General features: G+C 45.6%; 2 protein-coding genes across 5 annotated transcripts; one reads left to right on the plus strand and one right to left on the minus strand.

Annotated features, from left to right (window-relative positions):
* Positions 1-92: 92 nt before the first annotated feature.
* Positions 93-12,770, minus strand: hcfc1a (host cell factor C1a). Of its 4 annotated transcripts, none has more exons than XM_030091121.1 (28): positions 12,636-12,770; positions 11,284-11,484; positions 10,599-10,747; positions 9,530-9,690; positions 9,206-9,414; positions 8,885-8,969; positions 8,687-8,793; positions 8,414-8,593; positions 8,086-8,328; positions 7,798-7,946; positions 7,518-7,706; positions 7,207-7,428; positions 6,840-6,944; positions 6,487-6,703; positions 6,171-6,307; positions 5,893-6,040; positions 5,557-5,777; positions 4,486-5,311; positions 4,238-4,383; positions 3,976-4,110; positions 3,643-3,850; positions 3,224-3,499; positions 3,028-3,134; positions 2,806-2,940; positions 2,519-2,704; positions 2,128-2,425; positions 1,980-2,043; positions 93-1,894 (listed from the first exon to the last, which is right to left on the minus strand). In XM_030091121.1, exons 2-28 carry the CDS (start codon positions 11,477-11,479, stop codon positions 1,855-1,857), a joined length of 5,139 nt encoding a protein of 1,712 aa, XP_029946981.1. In that variant the 5' UTR covers positions 11,480-11,484; positions 12,636-12,770; the 3' UTR covers positions 93-1,854. The 4 variants fall into 4 exon arrangements, with proteins under 4 accessions (XP_029946981.1, XP_029946982.1, XP_029946979.1 ...); XM_030091122.1 differs by having other exon boundaries at positions 3,230-3,499; positions 4,238-4,386; XM_030091119.1 differs by having other exon boundaries at positions 4,238-4,386.
* Positions 12,771-18,145: 5,375 nt separating this feature from the next.
* LOC115388166 (blue-sensitive opsin-like) lies at positions 18,146-19,851 on the plus strand. The gene is made up of 5 exons (XM_030091123.1): positions 18,146-18,586; positions 18,670-18,838; positions 18,920-19,085; positions 19,184-19,423; positions 19,640-19,851. The coding sequence occupies exons 1-5, from the start codon at positions 18,196-18,198 to the stop codon at positions 19,739-19,741; spliced, it is 1,068 nt and encodes a 355-aa protein (XP_029946983.1). The 5' UTR covers positions 18,146-18,195; the 3' UTR covers positions 19,742-19,851.
* The last annotated feature ends 199 nt before the right edge of the window (positions 19,852-20,050 follow it).

The raw sequence follows: 20,050 nt of genomic DNA on the forward strand, positions 1-20,050 counted from the left end.
ATATATTTATATATATAATTTGTTTCTTTTATAAGTAAAGACACAAAAGGCAATCAAGAGATGACCAACATGTAAAAACAGTTTGTTACAGGTAATTATATAAAAGGCCAAGATGTTCTTTTTTTTTTGTTTTGTTTTGTTTTGTTTTATTCTTGCTCTATGAAGGAACTAATTTACAAGTTGAGTACACTCTGGCTATGTAAGCTTTCTTCCCCAGACACCCTCATTCAGAGACACACGGGTCGACATGTCACAGTTCAGCTTGCACACCATCTGTAGTCTGAAATACAGAGCCGTGAAAAGAAAAACAAATTAAATTTATTAAATGGTTTCACATACATCAATAGGGGAGGGGGGGGGGGGGGGGTAGGTCTACTAATATAATTTGCCATTCTAAAAATTAAAGAAGAAGGGAGACACCACATTCATGAGCATAAAAAGTGTACAACAACTGATCGGGATGCTGAATGAGGAGGAAAAAAAAAAGGAGCTGATGTTAGGTTGTTTTTTTTTTTTTTTCCTATTACCCCGTGAAATATTCCACGTTTGGCAAAACGAAGCAACACAAGCATTGAGTAGTAAACAAAGTAAAAACTCTCCTCTCCCTGGGTCCACTTCAAAGTTCCCTTCAGTCCTATAACCTCTGCGGTTCTACTTGGAACAAATACAAAAAGTCTTTCTCGCTTTCATTACTGTCTGTTAACAACATACGACCAACTGAATGAACGTTTTTCTTTTTTTAAAAATATAGTGGCAACCTCAAACACAGCCACCCATCTTCCCACCAACACAAACTATGGGGGGATGAACAACAGTTAAAAAAAGTGATGCCTTTTAAAAATGCACGCAACATACACACAGGAGAAAAAAGAAACAGCTTAAAAAATACAAAAATAAACTACACAAAAGTTCTTCTGCGTCATTGCTTTTGCTAATTTTTTGGGAAGCTTTTGCAAGAATTTTTTTTTTCTCTTTTTTTTTTTCTTTAAACGTGTGTGCTGCAAGTCTCAGTCCGAGCAAAGTCCGTCATTCATTCTCTACAAATCTCTTCCGTTGCCGTTTCTCTCCTCCGGTTATTTATTTTTCATTCACGTCGAAGCGTCGGCCGCCAGTCCTCGTCGTGGGGTAAAAAGCGTGCACAGTGATGACATTACCAGGAGACTGGGATCCAATACGATGACTGTACAGACTTGGTAGTTGATGAAGCAAATTTGTTTTTGGAGGGGGTTAAAAAAAAAAAAAAAGAAAAAAAGATGTCCTCACTTGTGGAGGACAAGTGCTTTATTTGTTTCCATACTGATTTTTCCTCTCATCTCATGCCTACGCAGCCGTTTCTCAACACTGTACATCAATTCATGTAGTCTCTCTCTACATTCCCCCCAGCATTCACATAACACAGACGAAAGAAAAAAAAAAAACAAAAAGATAACATTGCGCTCAGGCTGGTTCCCAGGTTGTGAAAAGATGTAAATGCTTCTCTATAATGTTCCGACTACTGAAACAAGCCAAAAATAGATGTTAAAAGGATGGAGAGGGTATGTGGTTGAAAAAGATAATGTGCTTCTAGGTTTGTGTTGCTCTAAAAATAGTACGACCAACAGAACGAGGAGGAGGAGGAGGAGGAGCAGGAGGGTTTATCTACAGAAACATCTCTCAGATTGACTTTCATCTCGGCTTCATACGGTTGTTCTGCCTCCATTGCCGTCTGGATCTGAGACGTGGGGGCAGGTGGAGGATGAGTTTAGGATGAGGATGAAGAGGTGGTGGAGGAGGAGGAGGTGAAGGTCAGTCTTCCTGATAAAAGGAGAGCGAGTGGAAAAGGGGCGAAAGAATGGGAGGGGTCTCTGGGCAACCTCACTGGTCCGTCCTTGCTTTCTTTGGACCAGTAGTCTTACTGCAAGTGGGGGGGAAAACCAGAGTGAGTGTGACGTTTACATTTAGCCTTCGTTCGCATGGAGAGGCGAGAACGCTGCACTTACGTATCAGGAGAGGTGCCGGGTCTTTTGGGGGCCGGTTTTGCGGACGCTGCATCTTTGCCGGACTCTGCAGAGCAGAGAAACGGTTAGGAGATATCTACTGATCTCAGAACTGTACTCTCTTTGACCGAATGCGAATCTGCTCGCTCACCTTGGAGCCATCGGACTTGGGTGGCGGGACCGTAGCCCTTCTCGTTGCGGGCGGCGATGCGGAAGATGATGGCGGGCTTGGTGGTGTAGTCGATGTGAGCGTTGGAGAGGCTGGTCGACTGAACCAAGCACGAGGGGTTGGGCCCGCAGTACACGCGCATGAAGGCGAGCTGGGCCGGGGTGGAGGCCTTGGCCTCCGCTGTCTGGTTGCTCTGAATGGCCAAGTACACCGAGTACTCGATGATCTTCCCCGACGTCACCGAGGGCGGCTCCCAGGTCAGGTGTGCGCCGTCTGGACTCTGTGTGCAGATGTTAGGCGGAGTTCAGAACAACGGCTCATGCGATCAAATGTAACCATCCGTTAGAGGGAAAGAGACGGCGTGTGCGCTGACCTTGCTGATTTTGATGGCGCAGGGCGCCCCCGGGAAGCCTGGTAGGCAGGTCTTGAACGCAGAGATCTCTGAGAACGCTCCGCGCCCGCAGGCGTTGATTCCAGCCACGCGGAACTTGTAGGCGGTTCCAGGCTGCAGCTCCATTTTCTTCATCTGGCTGTAGTCTGGCATGTTGCCAGAGTCATCCTTCAAAACAGGAACAATGACCGATGAGGTGCACTGAACGCATGCCCACCTGAGCAGGAGAGAAGCCCCTCCTCCCACCGCCCCCCGCCTGAGACACTTACATCTCCTTGAGAATCGTCTGCTGGCACGAAGAAGTGGGTGACGACCATATTTGTCACTTTAACAATTCCAACGTCAAACCACTGGTTTTCTTTCTTGACGACAGGCTTCACGGGGGTCGGCTGAGGAGCTTGTTTCTGTGCGAGACACACACAAACACCATTGTCTAAAGTTAATTTTAATCCCAGTGCAACAGCATGCGCCGCGGTCCCGGAGTGACTCACCTCTCCCTCGATGCCGTTGGCGACCTCGGCGAGGGCAGCCGCTGCCTGCAGCTTGGCCGGACTGGCCACCGATACAGAGGGTGCAAACGTACTCGATGGAGCGAGTGCTGTGTGACGGAAAGAGCGGCGCAAAAACCATTAATCCGATGTACAATACGACGTTGTAGAAAAGAGACATACGAGCACGGGGACTCACTCTCACCAGTGGTACGTGGCAGGAGAGAGGCCACTGCGCTGGTGACTGAGGCCGCCATTTCATTGTGTCCGTTGCTCTCGACGGACGGGTCGTTGAGGCTGTCGGCGGGCGCGAGGCCCTCGGTGGGCAGGCTGGTGTCCACGGTGGCCTGCTGCGCCGCGGCTTGAGCCTCCTGCAGCTGCTGCTGCTGCTGGACCAGCGCGGCCAGCTCCTGCTGGGTCAGCATGATGGGGATGTTTGTGGTTTGCTGGCTCTCCCCGGCGGCATCGCTCTCATCTGGAAACAGAGCTCACAGTTAAAACTGAAGCGGGACGGAAACTTCAAGAACAAATTTAATCAGAGAGAGAAAAAGACGACAGTCCACTGATAAAACCTTGATAACAATGACATTAAGTTCATATAAAAGCGCTTCCACTCACTCATCACGGCGTGCTGAGCTGCCTGGAGGACAGCCTGAATGGCCAGAGCCTGGGCCTCTTCTGTGGCCGCCGCCTGAGCGGCTGCCTCTGCCGCCGCCGTCACGGCCAGCTCCTCGTCCGACAGGCCCGTCACCATTAGCGTGGCTCCCTGGCCTTCAGACATAAGCTCCGACGGCAGATTCAAGGCTGCCGCTGCTGCCGCTTCTCCCTGGAAGGACACATCAGAGCGTCTCCAATAAATTAAACAGGGGAGGGGGGAAAAAAAGCTGCACGGCGGCATGAATATTCAACATTTAAGGCAGATGACTTTGTGTGACATTTCCCCGTCTTCACCTCTGCTTGTGTTTCCATGGCAGTAGCAGCCTCCTCTGCGGGAGCAGCTTCTGCCGACGCCGCTTCATCGGTTTGCATGGGTTCTTCTGTGGAGCTGACGGCCGTGCTCACTCCCTCTGTGATCGAGGAGATCGACTGCAGGGAGGAGGAGGGGGGGGGGGGGGGGGGGGGGGGGGCAAAGACAAGCACCACAAAGTTTACTTTCCTCTCCTTGAGCATCGAATCCAGACACGAAGATCGACTAATTCAGAAAGACTCGTACAGGTACGGAGGGTCCTGGGGCCGGTGTCGACTGGGTGACGGTGGTAATGGCCCTGCCCTGGGTGGTGGTAGCCATGCCAGCTGCTGCAGTTGTTGAGGCCACTTCCGTGCTGCTGGTGCCTTCTGCTCCTTCTTCCGTCTGCTGGGCTGCTGAAGGGGGAACGAGCGAATCAAGTTTGAAATCAGAAGTCTGGAAAAAGGAAAAAAAAACGAGATGTGTGTGCCGGGGAATACAGGCTGTCGGCGTACCCGTGCCTTCCCCCGTCTCCATGCTGCAGGTGGCAGTGGTGGCTGTGTTGGTGGTCCCGGTCTCGTGCGTTTCACAGGGCGGGTTGGAGCAAACCCTCTGGACGGTGCCCGTCGCCGTGCTGGTCTGGTCCGCCCCCATGCTGGAGGTGGCCGTGGACGGAGTGTTGGTGGTCCCCGTCTCGTGGGTTTCGCAGGGCGGGTTGGAGCACACTCTCTGCACGGTGCCCGTCTGGCCTGCGTTCATGTTGGAGGAAGCCTGGGTGGCCGTGTTGGTGGTGCCCGTTACGTGGGTCTCGCAGGGCGGGTTAGAGCACACCTGCTGGACGCCCTGCGTGTTGGACGACACCGTGGTGGCCGTGTTCGTTGTCCCCGTTTCGTGAGTCTCGCACGGCGGGTTGGAGCACATGCGCAGGGCAGACATGTTGGAAGATGCGGTCGTGGCTGTGTTGGTGGTTCCCGTCTCGTGGGTCTCGCACGGGGGGTTTGAACACACCTGCCCGGCGCCCATCGCGGCGGAGGAGGTGGTGGCGGTGTTGGTGGTGCCCGTCTCGTGAGTTTCGCACGGCGGGTTGGAGCACACCTGTCCCGCTCCGATGGTGGCGGAGGAGGTGGTGGCGGTGTTGGTGGTGCCCGTCTCGTGAGTCTCGCAGGGCGGGTTGGAGCACACCAGGGTCACAGTTCCTGAGCCCTCGCCTGCTGCGCCAGCCTCGGTGGAGCTGGGCTGCTCGGACGTTGGTGACGCCAGGATGGATACCGGTAGATCCTGCACTGGCTGAGCCTCGACGCCACTGGGAGTTGTGATCAGCGTCACTTGTGTGGGCTGGTTCTAAAGCGGAAAAAGAAAAAGAAAGCGTCAGATATGTTGAAGGTCTGTTAATTGATTTGCAAACTCATTTTCTGAAATCCCAATATGAGTCAGTGGAGGTTGCCATGGTTGTTCGTCGCCTGCAGCTATGAGTGTGTTTACTTGTTAGTACCTGGTGCTTCGTCATCTTACTGTTCCAAAATGAACCAAATGCCAGAAACGCTAACTGCATCATGTGACTCAGTGTGATGAGTAATGCAGCCTACCTGCACTGTAATTGTGGAGGTGGGCAGTGTGGAGGCGGAGGTCAGACTCGTCTGGGCAGCTGACACAGTTATGGCAGATGGGCTGATGACCTGACTGGACAAGGTAGCAATGGTTCCCAGTGTGGTGATGGGAGTAACCAGAGAGGCGTTGGAGCTGTCCACGGTGCCTCCTGCCAAGCTGGTGGAGACTGTACCGGTGACTGTGCCAAGAGTGGTGACACCTGGAAGGAGAGAGGCGTCAGAAAAACGGAAACAGATGACACCGACCAAAGCGCAAAATCTGTTTTTCAAACATTTGTGTGATCCAATAATTAGTCGCCAAGTTTTGGTCCTCACCAGTAGTTCCCTTGACAACCAGAGTGGTGACGGTGGGCTTCACAGCGGACACGGTCACCGGCGTAACAAGACGAACACCACCCACGGTGCTCATGGGCACGGTGCGCAGAATAGTGCCGGGCTGGCCAGGAGCCCCCTTCAAGACCACCTACACACAGATGAGTCAGGTTTACCTTTCTCATGTCTACAATAACCGGGCAGGAAAAAAACAAAAAAAAACAAAACAAAACAAAAAAAAGACAAGTACATGCACAGAGATGAGTGTACGGTCAGATTACCTGTGTGAGTCCCTGCTGGCCGGCTGCAGTGGCGAGTTTCGGCACCGCAGTGATGATTTTACCAGGAGTTCCAGTGGTCATTACTTTTGTAGTAAGGATTGTAATGGGCGTTTTCATGCCTGCACTGCTGGTCACACCTGCAAGTACCCAATGATTTTGTACACTTTAAACCAACATCCATCACATTAAGTTTACTGAAAACCCATAAGACAACATACTAATATATTTTAGCTTTGTTTTCTAACAATATCTTAACGTGCACCTGCACCCTGTTCATATTCATGTTCTGTCACAGTAAACTTTAATGAGGTTAGACCTGTAGCTCCGGGCTGGGTCATGATGGCGGACATTGGGATGGTCTTAATGATGGTGGTGCCCTGCTTAGTGGTGGCCGGAGAGACGCCACTGATGTTGAGGATGGTGGGCTTGTTTCCTGTGCCTCCTGCCTGCGAGGTGGTGATGATGGTCGTGGGCTTGCCGTCAGCAGAAGTGACCAGCTTCAGGATTGTTCCGGCAGGGAGAGGACCCTTTGTCTGTGAAGAGAGGCAGACGTTATACGACCCGTCTGGAGAAAGACACCTGGCGCCTGTCTCAGGAGTTTTAAGCTACCTCCTGCTTTCTCTTTTCTTTTTTTTTTTTTTTGTTCCTGCACTCATGCAGATAGCTGACCTGTATGATCTGTGTGAGAGGGTTAGTGGAAGCCTGGCCTGTGACAGCTGATGTCTGCACTGGCTTGGTTTGTACCACAGACATCATCTTGCCAAGGTTGGAGATCTGCCGACATAGGAGAGAGACTCAAGTTCATGAGTCACCAGAGAACATCGGACAGCACAGGGAGGTCAGTGGGACAACAGACCACTGAACTTGTGGCTTTAGAAATCATTCCAGCCCGAACCGATAGTCATGCAGATAACTAACATCATGCTCCCTGTTTTCTTGAGAGTTCTCCAACAGTCACTGGAGGCCAGCTTTTAAGCCCCCCCCTCAGTGGAGTGTTTCAGCGTTACATTGCGCTACAGAATTCTTGTTTTCTTACCAGAGTCCCACTGCCGCCCATGGTGAGGGGGCTCTTGACCAACGTGATAGTCTTGGTGACTCCGCCCACCACAGTGGTGACCACCTGGGCCTGCTGAGCCACTGTGACGGCGCCAGACTTGTGCACAGTGATGATGGGTCTGGTGGTGGTGGGAGAGGAGGCCGTGGCCGTGCCCACCTGAGCTGCAGCCGTCTTCAGCATGCGGGTGGCCGGATTACTGACCTGCAAGCACAGAGGGAGCTCAACAGGCTGACCTTCGACTGCCAGGGGGCACGCGGTGTTGGAAACGAGAACAAGTCCCGAGTGCATACCATGACTGGAGAAGCCACCTTCACTGTGGTTGTTCCGGGGGAAACTGCTACTGTTTTGAGGATGGTGGCACCTGCAGGAACGTTGAGCACAGTGCCTGCAGAGGAAGGTGGGGGCGGGATTTTCTGCGTTGCTGCGGCTGCAGCGGCTAAAGCTGCCATGCCACTCATCTGAGGGCTGCTTCCGATTGGCTGCAAATGGGAAAATGAAAACATTGTTGAGCGAAGTCGTTGAGCAAGACGACGGCCTTTGAGTTAAAATCTGTGCAAAATAAGCTCGTACCGATCCTTGGGTGGTTTGGGCAGGCACTACCATTCGAACACCCGGAGGAAGGGATGTCACAGTGACGGGGGATTTTCCTGGCTGGCTGGGTCGCACTGTGACAACAGATGCTCCTGTTGCCGACTGCTGGGCTGCAACCTTTAACACAGCTGTAGGAACACAGGCACAAAATATGAATATTTCGGTGTTGGCTCTGAACAATTAGCCTGTGTTTACAATTGCTCTGCTTCCTGATTAAAGAACAACAGTCAACATTAAAAGCTGGAAGGCTTGGTTACTGTGTAATACCTGTCTGTGGTAAGCTCTGAGCAGACGGTGCTGCGGCGGCCGGCGCGGGGCTCTTTGGGGAGTTAACGGGCTGCGATGGCGTTGCACTCATGGCTGGCGAGGCAGCTGCTGGGGTTGCAGGGATGTCGTACTTCTGCAGCTGCAACAAGTAGGTGTCTGCCGTGGAGACGGCACCCCAGCTCACCTCCAGAGAGTTTGTGTTGGCACGGACTAACTGCACCCTGGCCGGGGCGTGTGGCCGCTCTGAGGAATCAAATAACCTTTGTTAACAACGACATCAACTTGAATATCTAAAACAACGTTTGCCCATGTAACACCGACACCTCACCTGTTTCCAGGTACCACAGGTCTTTACAACAGACTTGGTTGTTCCAAGCTTTTCGATAACCATCACGACCGCTCCAAACGTAGAGTCTAGAATTGATGGCCACGGCGCAGTGGCCGGCGCGGGCCCTCGGGATGTTGTCTTCTAGAGTGTCCATCAACACAGTTTCCCAACACATGGAGTCTACACAAACAATACAAACAATCGGTAGTTATTAAATATCTAAACCAATCTTTTGCTTATGGGAAATCTTTGATAATAGTTTGTTGAACAAACCAAGATTTAGGCAGGCAAGAGTGTTTGTGCATTTCCACTCTTTCTCATGTGTGGCCACTTTGACATCGTCCATGACCAAAGGAACCCATCCTCCAAAAACGTACATCCTGCACCAAGAACAAAACATGACATTGAGACTTGATACAAAGATGAAAATCAACCCAGGCTGTGCTCCTTGACATGTGCAGAAATATTTACTTGTTTGTGATGGTGGTGGCAGAGTGGAGACTTCGTGGAAGTGGTGCTGTGCCGCTTACTGAGGGTTTATTCCATGTCAAGGTGTCTGGAAATAAAGGAAGGCAGCAGGATGATGTAGACAAGAAGAACTCAAAATAATGGATTCTTGAAAGCAAGCAAACAAATCAAAGCATCTTGTGTAACAGAAAAACCCTGCAGTGAAACATTCAAGTCCCTGAAAGTGACGTAAACTGCTCAACTCTCTTTGTGGCTGAGTGTAAATACCTCTCTTTATTCAGGGAATAAAAACAGAGCATTTCTGATTTCATTTTACAAACTTACCGATATCAAGAGTCCATAAATCTCCAAGGCGACAGCCGCTCATTCCTCCATAGATTATCAAGCGAGATTTCCTGCTTGTCTTTTCTGTGTATACCACTGCAGTGTGACTCTCACGAGGAGGAGGCAGGACTCCGTATGTGATTGGAATATCCCATCCGACTACACTGGACCCCGCACGAAGCTCCAGTGTGTAAAGATCATTCAGGTATCTGAGGAATTAAAATGAAAAAAAAAAAAAATTTAAACTAGAGTTGCACGCTGAGGAATGTGCATTTGTTTAGCAGAAAGCATTGCAGGCTCTAGATACAAAGAAAACAACCATACCTGGGAATGTTGTTTTTTGGGTCTTCACTGTCGTTGGCTAATCCACCAAACAGGTAGCATTTGTTGCCAACCAGGGAAAAGCTGTGGCCGAGGCGAGGACAAGGAGGGGGGCCATTCTTCGGGTTCTTTGCTTTTAACTTCTTCCATTCCCATCTGCTTGCCTGAATCAGAAACCACAGTGAACACATCTCCCATTAGATGGCAGCTGGAGCTGTGGCCAACAACTAAAAGCCACATGCTAATAGTCACTGAGGCAATCTCGTTGAAAGGAGAGGATGCTGCACCTAATAAATATGACTTTGACTGTACTTTCATAGTTTATACATGAATCGATTCCAATTCCCTGTGTCATTAAATCCTTCTGTGCTCTGACCGACATGAGTGTGATACTGTACTCAGAAACACAACAGTTGCTAACTAGACAATGGACACTTAGAAAGTGGTAATGCTGGTTTAGTTCATTAGCCAAAATTCACAATTGCACCCAGAACCGAGGAATTCATAGCACCATAACTGATTTGTAACATTACATCTTTCGCACTGCCCTTTTCTATTCAAGATCTAAAGAACTTTTAACCTGTAAAAGCTACACCCCTTTAAACATCTTGTAGAACTAACAGACTTAATGACACCGACATACTTGTCATTCTAAAATTAATTTCAGTGACAGCGGTCATAGTGATCAAGTGATCATCGACAGTTCATTGTGAAGCCTTAAGCAAATTCACAAATACATGCAAGCTCTTCTTTGTTACCTTTCCTTGTGAACACATTAAGAATCACTGAACTGCCTTTTTTCCTGTAGGTGTGGTCAGATACAGCAAGAGAAGCTTGAATATGTACTTATGTAACATGGAGCTCCTCTTACAATAGATGTAACATGTTCCTTTATAACAATGCAAGGGCTAAAATACCAGATATTTTAAATGATACTAGAAAAGGTTTGTACATAATCAAAATTTCAATAAATAAAAAAAAAACACAAACAAAAAAAAAACTAAAATCTTCTCATCACCTAAGAGTGCAAACAACAGGCAAGCACTGCTGCTGTTTTCCGTAAACAGCTTACCTGTAATTCATAGAGATCATTGCTGTACTTTCCATACTCCACCATCCCTCCAAACACCAGCAACCGTGTGCCATCACAGACGAAACCGTACGCAGCACAGCCAGGAGGGATATCACCGCGGACCGCTGGGATGAACCACTGGTTTGTTGCTGGGAATTAAAACATGGACAATGAGGTTACCTTCGGAGCAGCTCAGTTTTTATCAAAACATTTCAACTTGGATGGTGATTGTGGTCTAAACAAGCTTAGTGATTCCCACAATAACCCTCTTAGCTCAGTTTATAAACTGGTATATGGATTTAACAAGAGACCCAAAATACACACACACACACACACATATAACAACATTATCTGAGTCTGTGTGTCCTTATTGGTTTGTGTGCAGGAAACTGGGACAGTGGATGTGCTTAAACCAACCAGCATCATCCATTTTATCTCAGCCCGCCTTTTTTAACATGCATTAAAAACCTTTTCCCGGCAGAGGGGGCCAAACAGAATCAGACACGGAGATGTTTGGCCTATTGAGGCCTTTATTTAGTTTATGCTCATCATGAATAGATGCTCGGTTTACTGTTTCATGTGCAGATTTAACAACTGTGCAAATCTGAGCTTAGCTGGCTTGTTGGAGGGAAACAAACACTGTGCGCAACAAACAGCAAAGGCTCGTATGCAAAGTTCGTCTTACCTGTGTTGTAGACATGCAATTCATCAACAATCCCTTCGTTTCCGCCGCCAAATACAACCATAAGCTCCTTGATGGCCACAGCTCGGTGTCCATGTCTGGGCCGGGGGACGGGACCGGACCACCCGAGGACCCGCTTCCATCTCGGCTGCAGAACCGACGCCGTGGTCCCAGACACCGCGGAGCCAGGGGCAGACATGACTTCTACCCAAATAAACAAGAGAGAGGCTTTTTGTTGTTGTTGTGGCTCAACCGCTTAAAAAAGTGTGAAACAAAGTTAAGAGCAGCATCTTGACCGCGGACCGCGGCTAACTTCGGCTACTGTGTTTGTCCGGCCCAGGGCAGCTTAACCGCTAGCGGCTAGCTCGGTCTGACAATTCCCTCCAATCAGCACATCAGCACGAACCGGATCTCTCAAACAACTCCCGGCTTTCAATCGTCCGTACACGTTTAGTATTGTGGCCGTGAGAAAAACACACAAAGTCGCCGCAGATCTTACTTTTGGCTGTTTCTAACCATTGAATTCAATCCATGGAAGCAGCCATCTTGCAGCCAAACAAACCCCCGCTAACGCCGCTGCCCGTCTGAAAAATGGCGGAAGCGAATGAAAAAGAAAAATACAAGCTAGCCAGTTCAATGCACCGCCGTGAATATACGCTGCACTGAAAGAAAATTTGACAACGGTGCATGAGACCCACTAAGTAAACACACACAGCACTGTAATCGCGACTTGATAAACACTTAAAATCGGCAGCAAGGGTCGGCTATTTTCATGCTGCTCTGGGAGTCGCCATATTGTAGCTAGCAAGCGTAGCATTTTTCACATCCAATTTAACGCGCTACTTACATTAAGAAAGTATCTCAAACGGGCTTCAACAAATGCAAGCATACGCAAAACAACACAAAATAGCTCTCATCAAATAGGTTCCTGGAATAAACAAATAATCAAGACGCCTCTTAGCAGTTACATTGACCATAGCGCTAGCTAAGCTCGGTTAGCTTGAGCGGCTAACCGCTTAGCCTAATTTGCCGACGCTAACACCGTTAGCGCTACTGCTGGCATCTGTCAAAACGTCGCGAATTTTTACAATTAAATCGAGTCCGATCTCAGGTTGCTTTGGCATGCATAATATACCTGACACAAATGTAGTTGGAACAGCGGTGTTAAATCGCAGCTAAAAGGAGTTAAAGAGTGTAAACACAGTGTTATTATGTTTCATGCCGTCTCTGGAAGCAGCCATCTTTTCGACGATCGGCCTACTTCTACAGCTCCCACAAGAAAAATGGCCGGGCGGTCTGCTACAACAAAACATAACAAACCAAATAAAGCATGCGAATTTAGGTAATTCACTTACTTATTTCGATGCGGCGATTGCAAAAACACGGGTATGTGGTCTGATCGTGCGGTAATAATCCAGATTCATTCGATTTGTGAAGAAGTATTTCCTCTCATGCCTGCCTGGAAGCTGCCATCTTCTTGACAACCAGAGGCGGAGGAAAATGGCAGAGAGTTGGCGTCACCCAAAGTTAACATGGCGACCGAGACCCCGCTCGCTAACCGCTCCCCACATAAAAACCCCTCACAGCTGCTGGCACCTGCTGCTTTAAGTCAGCATAAGACGCTCCGTGGAGAGATTGGCTTGAACGGACACGGTAAATCCGCACAAAGTGAACGCTTCACGAGTTTTGACAATTTATAATAAGTTGTGTTGCAGCAATAGGGTTATTGTCCCTTACTAAAGATGGCGACATCCGTGCCCCAAACCTCGTAATATTATTATTATTTTAAAATATTTTGGGTTATGCTGCTTTATATCCTCTGCCAGTGTACCTTACACTGCACAAACATGCACAACAATAATGTGTGTCCGCTATTTGCAGCTTTAGCGCGCACACAAACTGACCGTCGACCGACACGCCCACGTCCATACATTAATGCGCCTCCTACCGATACAAACAACACAATATTAAAAAAAAAAAAATTTAAAAAAAAAAGGTGACAATAGAGCCTACACTAAAAAAAATCATAAAAAGTGTAATTATCCTAACCGTTTTCTTGGGCCACCCAAATAGGCAATCCCACCCATATCTCCAATATAAAAAATGTTGTGGAATCCTCATAACATTTTTTTTTTTTAAATTCTGTAACAATGCGTTCATTTAGACTTTATGTTTATCTTTGCCCACTGCCTCGGAGTGCTTGGTGGACTAAGGTCAGCTTGCAGTTTCAAACTTGGATTTGATAGTTTTTCACCACAGATGATACTCAGCTCCCATTTTTTACATCTCTTCAATGAAGTTGTATTCTATGTACCTCTCCTGGTACACTGCCTTTTTTTTTTTTTTTAATTTTGACTGATTCTTCTTTCTCTTTAGCCTGATGCGCCTCCATTTATTGTCCAATTAAATCACTGTCCCACTGCAGTGCAAAGTTTTACAGCTCCATTCATTTCAAAGATGAAAAATAATAACATAGTTTCTTATGGAAAACCTGAAAAATTGGTTTTATTTTTAAATATATTGTTCTTAAATAAAAACTAGTGTTGTAATCAAACTTATTTCACGTCTCAAAAATTCATCAGAAGGATAAATATCATGAAGAGTTTTAAAAGTTGATTCCCTTCATCTTTCACCTACAGACAACTTGAAAAAATTTGGATCCAAACTTTTTGGCTTTTTTCACCAAAGAATTGCAAAATTAATCAAATTCATTACCTTCCACCTCTGCTAATTTTCCAAACATGACAGCAGACCGTTAATATGTGGCCTTGGAGATTCTTCTGTTTTGGAAGTCCATTGTTGTAATGCACACTTGATCCTGTAGGTGTCAGGCTTCAGAGGGGTTTACTTTGTGTGGTTTGCGGATTATAATAAATGAGTTATGCACACACGTGACAGGTGGAGAGAGGAAGAGTTTTATAATTAATTGCAAATCCCTTAAATACATATATGAAAACATTTTTTTTTCCAGACTGGTTGCAGGAGAAGCATCCAAATCTGAAACATACAGCCTGCATTACAGGCCTTATGACCAGATTTCTCCTTTTCAAATGCAGTTACCACATTGGTTCATGGCTTGTCCATCATGCTTTCACGTTTCATGAAAGATCAAAGCTTCCTACTAACTTGATACATAGTTATATGTGCTCAGTATATGTTGTGTTCAACACTGATTCCAGTGCTGTTGGGCAGACAAACACAGTCTAAAAATAGTGCAACAGGAAGCAATGATTTGTAAACCTGATCTGCTCAAGGTTTTATTTTCTTCTAATATAAAACTTGATTTCCCCTTCATACTTCGGAGCTGTTGCTTTCATTTCTTACTTCACAATGTCTCCAAGCTGTAGGTCTACATTCAGCATTAATAAAATGAGAGTAAACTAATACAAATAAAGAACAAGCAAACTGATATGCCACATTTTAGTTTGAATGTTTAATCAGATTCAGTGTTTTATTTTGTTTTTGACAGCTTTTGGATTGATTTACTGACTGATCTAATTACATGTTGGAAATAATAATCAACACAACCCTGTGAAAGTGATTTTAATAGATTTCATTTTGATATAGTTTGCTTGAAATTCTTGTGATTTCAGAAGAAAGGAGGAAAAGTAAGAGTAAGATAGTGGAAGCGTGTTGGCATTCCTCTCATGCAGGAAATGGATTATGTGAAGAAAGACTCGGTCAGACAGATTGAAGAGTCATTAAGCACGTCATTACAATGAGAGTAGAGAAGGGATAAAGAAGGATGCCATCTCCTGTGCTGGCACAATGACCAAACACTCCCTTTGTTCACCTGCTCACTTGCCTACTTAACCTCAAGTAGCAGTGAGAACAAGGACAATGGTTTTACTGAGTCGTTAGTTCACCGCACATTGACACAAATCAACATTTTGCACAATAGAAAATGAAATAGAAGTTCTGAGAGACACAGAATGGAACTCAGAAAAAATAAAACAGTTAAAATATCAATAAAACGGAATAAATCTTAGATAAATGATATTAAATGTTGTTTATACAAGGCCAAATGATGACTAGTATAAGCAAAAAAGGTATGAAATTGACAGAAAAACACAATAAACACTATTGACAAAGAGGAGTTAAATGGTTTTAAGGCCACAGGAAGGAAAGATGTGAACATGGACTTAATTATTGAAACATACTCTATATAATAAGGAGATTTTTTTACGTTTTTTTTTTAATTGTCCTGATGCTGGTATATGTGGACTCAGAGTTACAGTCTCTTGTTTTCACATATTTTATTCATACCTTTTCAGTCTTTTGTAAAGTTCAGATTTCAACCAGGTTGGCTGGAAAAAGTAAGACACCTGCTGTCAGGTTTGGCAACAAGGGAGTTTTGACTGTCAGAAACAGTCAAATACGTACAGTGAGCAAGCAGAGATGCAAGTATGGGGTAGGTCAGGGCGAGTGTGTGTGCATGTGTGTGCGTGGAGGTCAGGCAAAGGCCTGCATCTTCAATACTGCACTTGGCTGCCAGTTTGGGTTTACAGACGGTAAGAGTCTTAGGAGACGCCTGAGAAACGTAACTTTGAAATCCTGAAGAGGTCACGGCGTAAAGCCTCACAGGTGATGTGGATTTTAGATTATGGCAGCAAGATGTTTTTGATAAGAAATATTTTTCCCATCGTTATCTGTGACAATAGAGCAGCCTAGTTTGATACACCACTGAAAAAGGTGGATGGATGAATGCATCGACATCATAGTAAATGAAGACAGTAAGAGAAGTTTTTCCTCACAATATTAAAGAAATGTCACAGATAAATGCTCCTGTAAGTCTCAGCTTCTCGTAACTGCAAAGCCTCCGTAACCTGCAGGAACTCTGACACACTCAGTAAAATCTGGACTTTGCATTTGCAATTGGTGATGATGTTCAGCGAGGGAGAAATGAAACTGTGTTCAAATTTCACACGGAAAAAAATAGAAAAGAAAAACAGGAAAGAAGAAACTGGGCGTACGAACTGAATTTCCTGCACTTGTTTAAAAGACTGTGACAAATTAGCGTACACTTTTTGAGCAGGCGAGCATAGTGTATAAAAATAGGAAAGCATTTCCTCATACGGAACATATTGATACAGAGTATTATTTTTAATCTGTAAAAGCAAGAAACAACATCAATGTCAAAACTTGTACATAAATGGTGTTAAAAACATGATATTTAAACCTGAAAAACCAAATTTGATAATCTATTAGTATCAACTAACTGGATTGTTTTGCTGTAATCTGTTGATTGTTTTCTGTCATCATTGGCGTGTGGTTTATATTAATATTTAGTTTGTTTTCTTTGTGTTTGGGCTTCTCTCCGTCACAGAGGATGATCTGCCATGTTACATCAACCATCACCTCTCTCATTACATGCATGAGCCTCGCTGGCACCGAGTCAGATATCAAAGCAGCTTTTGTAAAAACACCCTTTTCACTTTTGCTGCTACCCTCCAGAAACAAATCTGATCATGACAGAATTACAATAAAGAAAACTAAGTTTTTAGTTGTGGGATTATGAGTTTTACCACAGTCTATGAAAAATCAGTCCTTTCTCTATTGATATTTTTGTGACCAAACATGGACAGCTTTAATATCACGGTGTTTTTAAACAGCTTGACGTATCACAGATAAAAGTAACAGAAGAAAATAGCATAAATGATCAGGAAAATATGCATTAACTGAGGTGATTCATTTCAAATAGAACAGACATACTTGATGGAGAATGCAATTTTATATTTTCATTTTTCATGTGTAAATAATTATATTTTCCAATATCTACTTTCCCCTCTTTGCTAATTTCCAATTTATGTCCACTTTAAATCATGTAAACACTGCTAAAAAACAAAAATCGATACTAAGACCAAATCAGGTATTTGCCTACAGGGACATTTGCACATGTGTGCAGAACTGATTTAGCCCAGAAATTGTTTGGACAGTTTTTTTTTTTTCTTGTGCCACTTCTTTCTCAAAAAGACTGATGGAGGCTGACACTTGCACACCTGCTGTAATACTTTTGTCTGATTCATTTTGACCTGAAGGACAACTTTTATATAACAGGGAAAAGTGCAAACACCAAATGTTAAATCTTCTTTTTCAGCTTTCGATGTCAGAAATGAGTTCATTTAATTTTATATTGATCATGATGTTTTTGTTGGTATTGTTACCATACATAACAGTTTCCCTGATCTTCTCTGACTAATCTGATATGTGCCACTTTCCAGCTGTGTCTGCCAAGGAGACTATCAACAAAGGGCTGCCCTACAAGGAGGATTCTGATGTGGAAAAATGCAAACACCCTGCTCTGAGTGGGTAATCCCTGCTTGATCCTGATACGATAACAAAGGTAAAGATCATCCAGCCTAATACTAACAGAAAGCAGGTTGGCCAAGGACAGACTGAACGTGATAAGCAGTTTTAATAGTGTTGGTGACTGGATTAGCTGCTCTTTCCTCTATAATGCAGTCAAGAGAGATTCTTTTGTTGTGAGAGTCTTTAAAATCAACAATACAGCTTCCTCACGGGAGCAGAAACACTTATGCACATCTGTGTTATTTTTGGATTAGTTTGCCCGAGGGTGCAGTTGACGGTCTCCTTCATCCTCATGTTATACCTCAGTGATGTTTACATGTTTAGTTGTGTTTGATTTTATAACCTTGCACCGGCTTACGTTTTATTATTCCGCTCTACATCGCTTCCTGTTGTATTTAATCTGCTTGATCAGAGCTAGGAGTTTATTTTCCTGAGTAAATCATTCAATTAATTATTCAATCATTCAATTAATTAAATGTTGGGTCAGACGGGCCTATAAATTTGCTCCCGGCTCCCTGTCATGCACTGCTTGCTGCTGAGCACAATCCGGTGACACAGAGCTGCCGGCGCGCATGAAAATTGAGTTTTGATTTTGACCGATTTTCAATGCTCAGCAGAATGAAGCACGGCCGTGTGACCGAGCTCCCAGAGGATTTCTATATCCCCATTCCTTTGGATACGGACAACATCACACTTCTCAGCCCTTTCCTAGTGCCCCAGGACCATCTAGCAAATGCAGGCACTTTCTACGCAATGGCTGCTTATATGTTTTTTATATTTGTCGTGGGCAGTTTCATCAATGCGCTTACCGTCGCATGCACCGTCCAGTACAAGAAGCTCCGATCCCACTTAAACTACATCCTGGTGAACTTGGCTGTGGCGAACCTTCTGGTGTCAGTGGTGGGCTCTTTCACTGCCTGCTGCTCATTTGCATCCAGATATTTCATCTTCGGCCCACTAGCATGCAAGATTGAAGGTTTCGTGGCAACCCTCGGCGGTAAGATGAGGCTGAAGAGACAGGCATTCCCGGCTTTGATGTCTGTGTCATATTAATTGATGTTTAATGTTGTCTTGTTGCAGGAATGGTCAGCCTGTGGTCTCTGGCTGTGGTAGCGTTTGAAAGATGGCTGGTCATCTGCAAGCCACTGGGTAACTTCATTTTCAAGCCCGACCATGCTATGGGGTGCTGTGTATTCACCTGGGTGTTTGCATTGATCGCCTCGGCTCCTCCGCTTTTTGGCTGGAGCAGGTCGGTATTTACCCTCACACACATACATGTGCACTCCTCCGACTGCAGAGCCTCAGTGACGATCCGGTTTGATCTGTGCAGATACATCCCCGAAGGGCTGCAGTGCTCCTGTGGACCAGACTGGTACACCTCAAACAACAAATACAACAATGAATCCTACGTCATGTTCCTGTTTTGCTTCTGCTTCGCCGTTCCCCTCGCCACCATTATCTTCTGCTACACCCAGCTGCTCATTACACTGAAAATGGTGAGGCTACATTGAAAACAGACAAACAAACTATGGGTCTGAATAAGCTAGTAGATGCAAAATGACATAATGTTCTGCTCGGTTCTTGTTCTCAACAGGCAGCAAAGGCCCAGGCTGAGTCTGCCTCCACCCAGAAGGCCGAGCGGGAGGTGACCAGGATGGTGGTGGTCATGGTGATGGGCTTCCTGGTGTGCTGGGTGCCCTACGCCTCATTCGCTCTCTGGGTCGTCAACAACCGCGGGCAGCCCTTCGACCTGAGATTTGCTTCGATCCCGTCTATATTTTCCAAGTCCTCTGCAGTCTACAACCCGGTGATCTATGTTCTGCTCAACAAACAGGTCAGTTGAATGTCCTGACCGATTGAAAACCAAAGGAAAAAAGCCAGTTTTTAACCAAACGTGACTCAGCATTTCAGCCATTTAAATGTTTCTCCTACAGTAAAAACGACTAAAGAAATCAACCTTATTATAATAACTCCCACAGACACACTAAAAGCAGATATTAATGGTTATAAATAAGTTGTGTTTATTGAGATCAATCCTTTTGTCTCCCAGTTCCGGTCATGCATGATGAAGATGCTGGGGATGAGTGGAGGAGATGATGAAGAGTCATCAACACAGTCTGTTACCGAAGTCTCCAAAGTTGGACCAGCTTAGACTGGACATCCACGTCATTTCTTCTGTTTGTTCAAGCAACTGCTGTACAAGCTACTGATCACATTTGTTCCTTGTAAATATGTACACATGAATATTCTGTGCAATGAAATGCATAGCTATTTGCATGTTATTCCAATAGGGAGTGATGTACACCTTTTTTTTTTGCAAAGCAAACTAAAAACAAAAATAAAAATAAAAAAGTGCTCAGAAGATATCCCTGTGGTGGCACATGCTTCATTTTTTTGTCTCCTCTGGAATCCTTGTCCTCTTCACTGGGTCACCGGGAGCAACTTCCTCAGTTACACTCGT

This window comes from Salarias fasciatus, chromosome 5 (genome assembly GCF_902148845.1).
Source record: "Salarias fasciatus chromosome 5, fSalaFa1.1, whole genome shotgun sequence".
In the NCBI taxonomy this organism is placed as follows: domain Eukaryota; kingdom Metazoa; phylum Chordata; class Actinopteri; order Blenniiformes; family Blenniidae; genus Salarias; species Salarias fasciatus.

What these genes read in the sequence shown, in the direction of transcription:
- hcfc1a (XM_030091119.1), bottom strand. Translation starts at nt 11,479, where the DNA reads ATGTCTGCCCCTGGCTCCGCGGTGTCTGGGACCACGGCGTCGGTTCTG. An exon ending in CCAAAAAACAACATTCCCAG is followed by an intron (nt 9,415 to 9,529) that starts GTATGGTTGTTT and finishes TTAATTCCTCAG; the next exon opens with ATACCTGAATGATCTTTACA. An exon ending in TCTTGCCTGCCTAAATCTTG is followed by an intron (nt 8,594 to 8,686) that starts GTTTGTTCAACA and finishes TTGTTTGTGTAG; the next exon opens with ACTCCATGTGTTGGGAAACT.
- LOC115388166 (XM_030091123.1), top strand. Translation starts at nt 18,196, where the DNA reads ATGCTCAGCAGAATGAAGCACGGCCGTGTGACCGAGCTCCCAGAGGAT. An exon ending in CCGCTTTTTGGCTGGAGCAG is followed by an intron (nt 18,839 to 18,919) that starts GTCGGTATTTAC and finishes TGATCTGTGCAG; the next exon opens with ATACATCCCCGAAGGGCTGC. An exon ending in TGCTCATTACACTGAAAATG is followed by an intron (nt 19,086 to 19,183) that starts GTGAGGCTACAT and finishes TGTTCTCAACAG; the next exon opens with GCAGCAAAGGCCCAGGCTGA.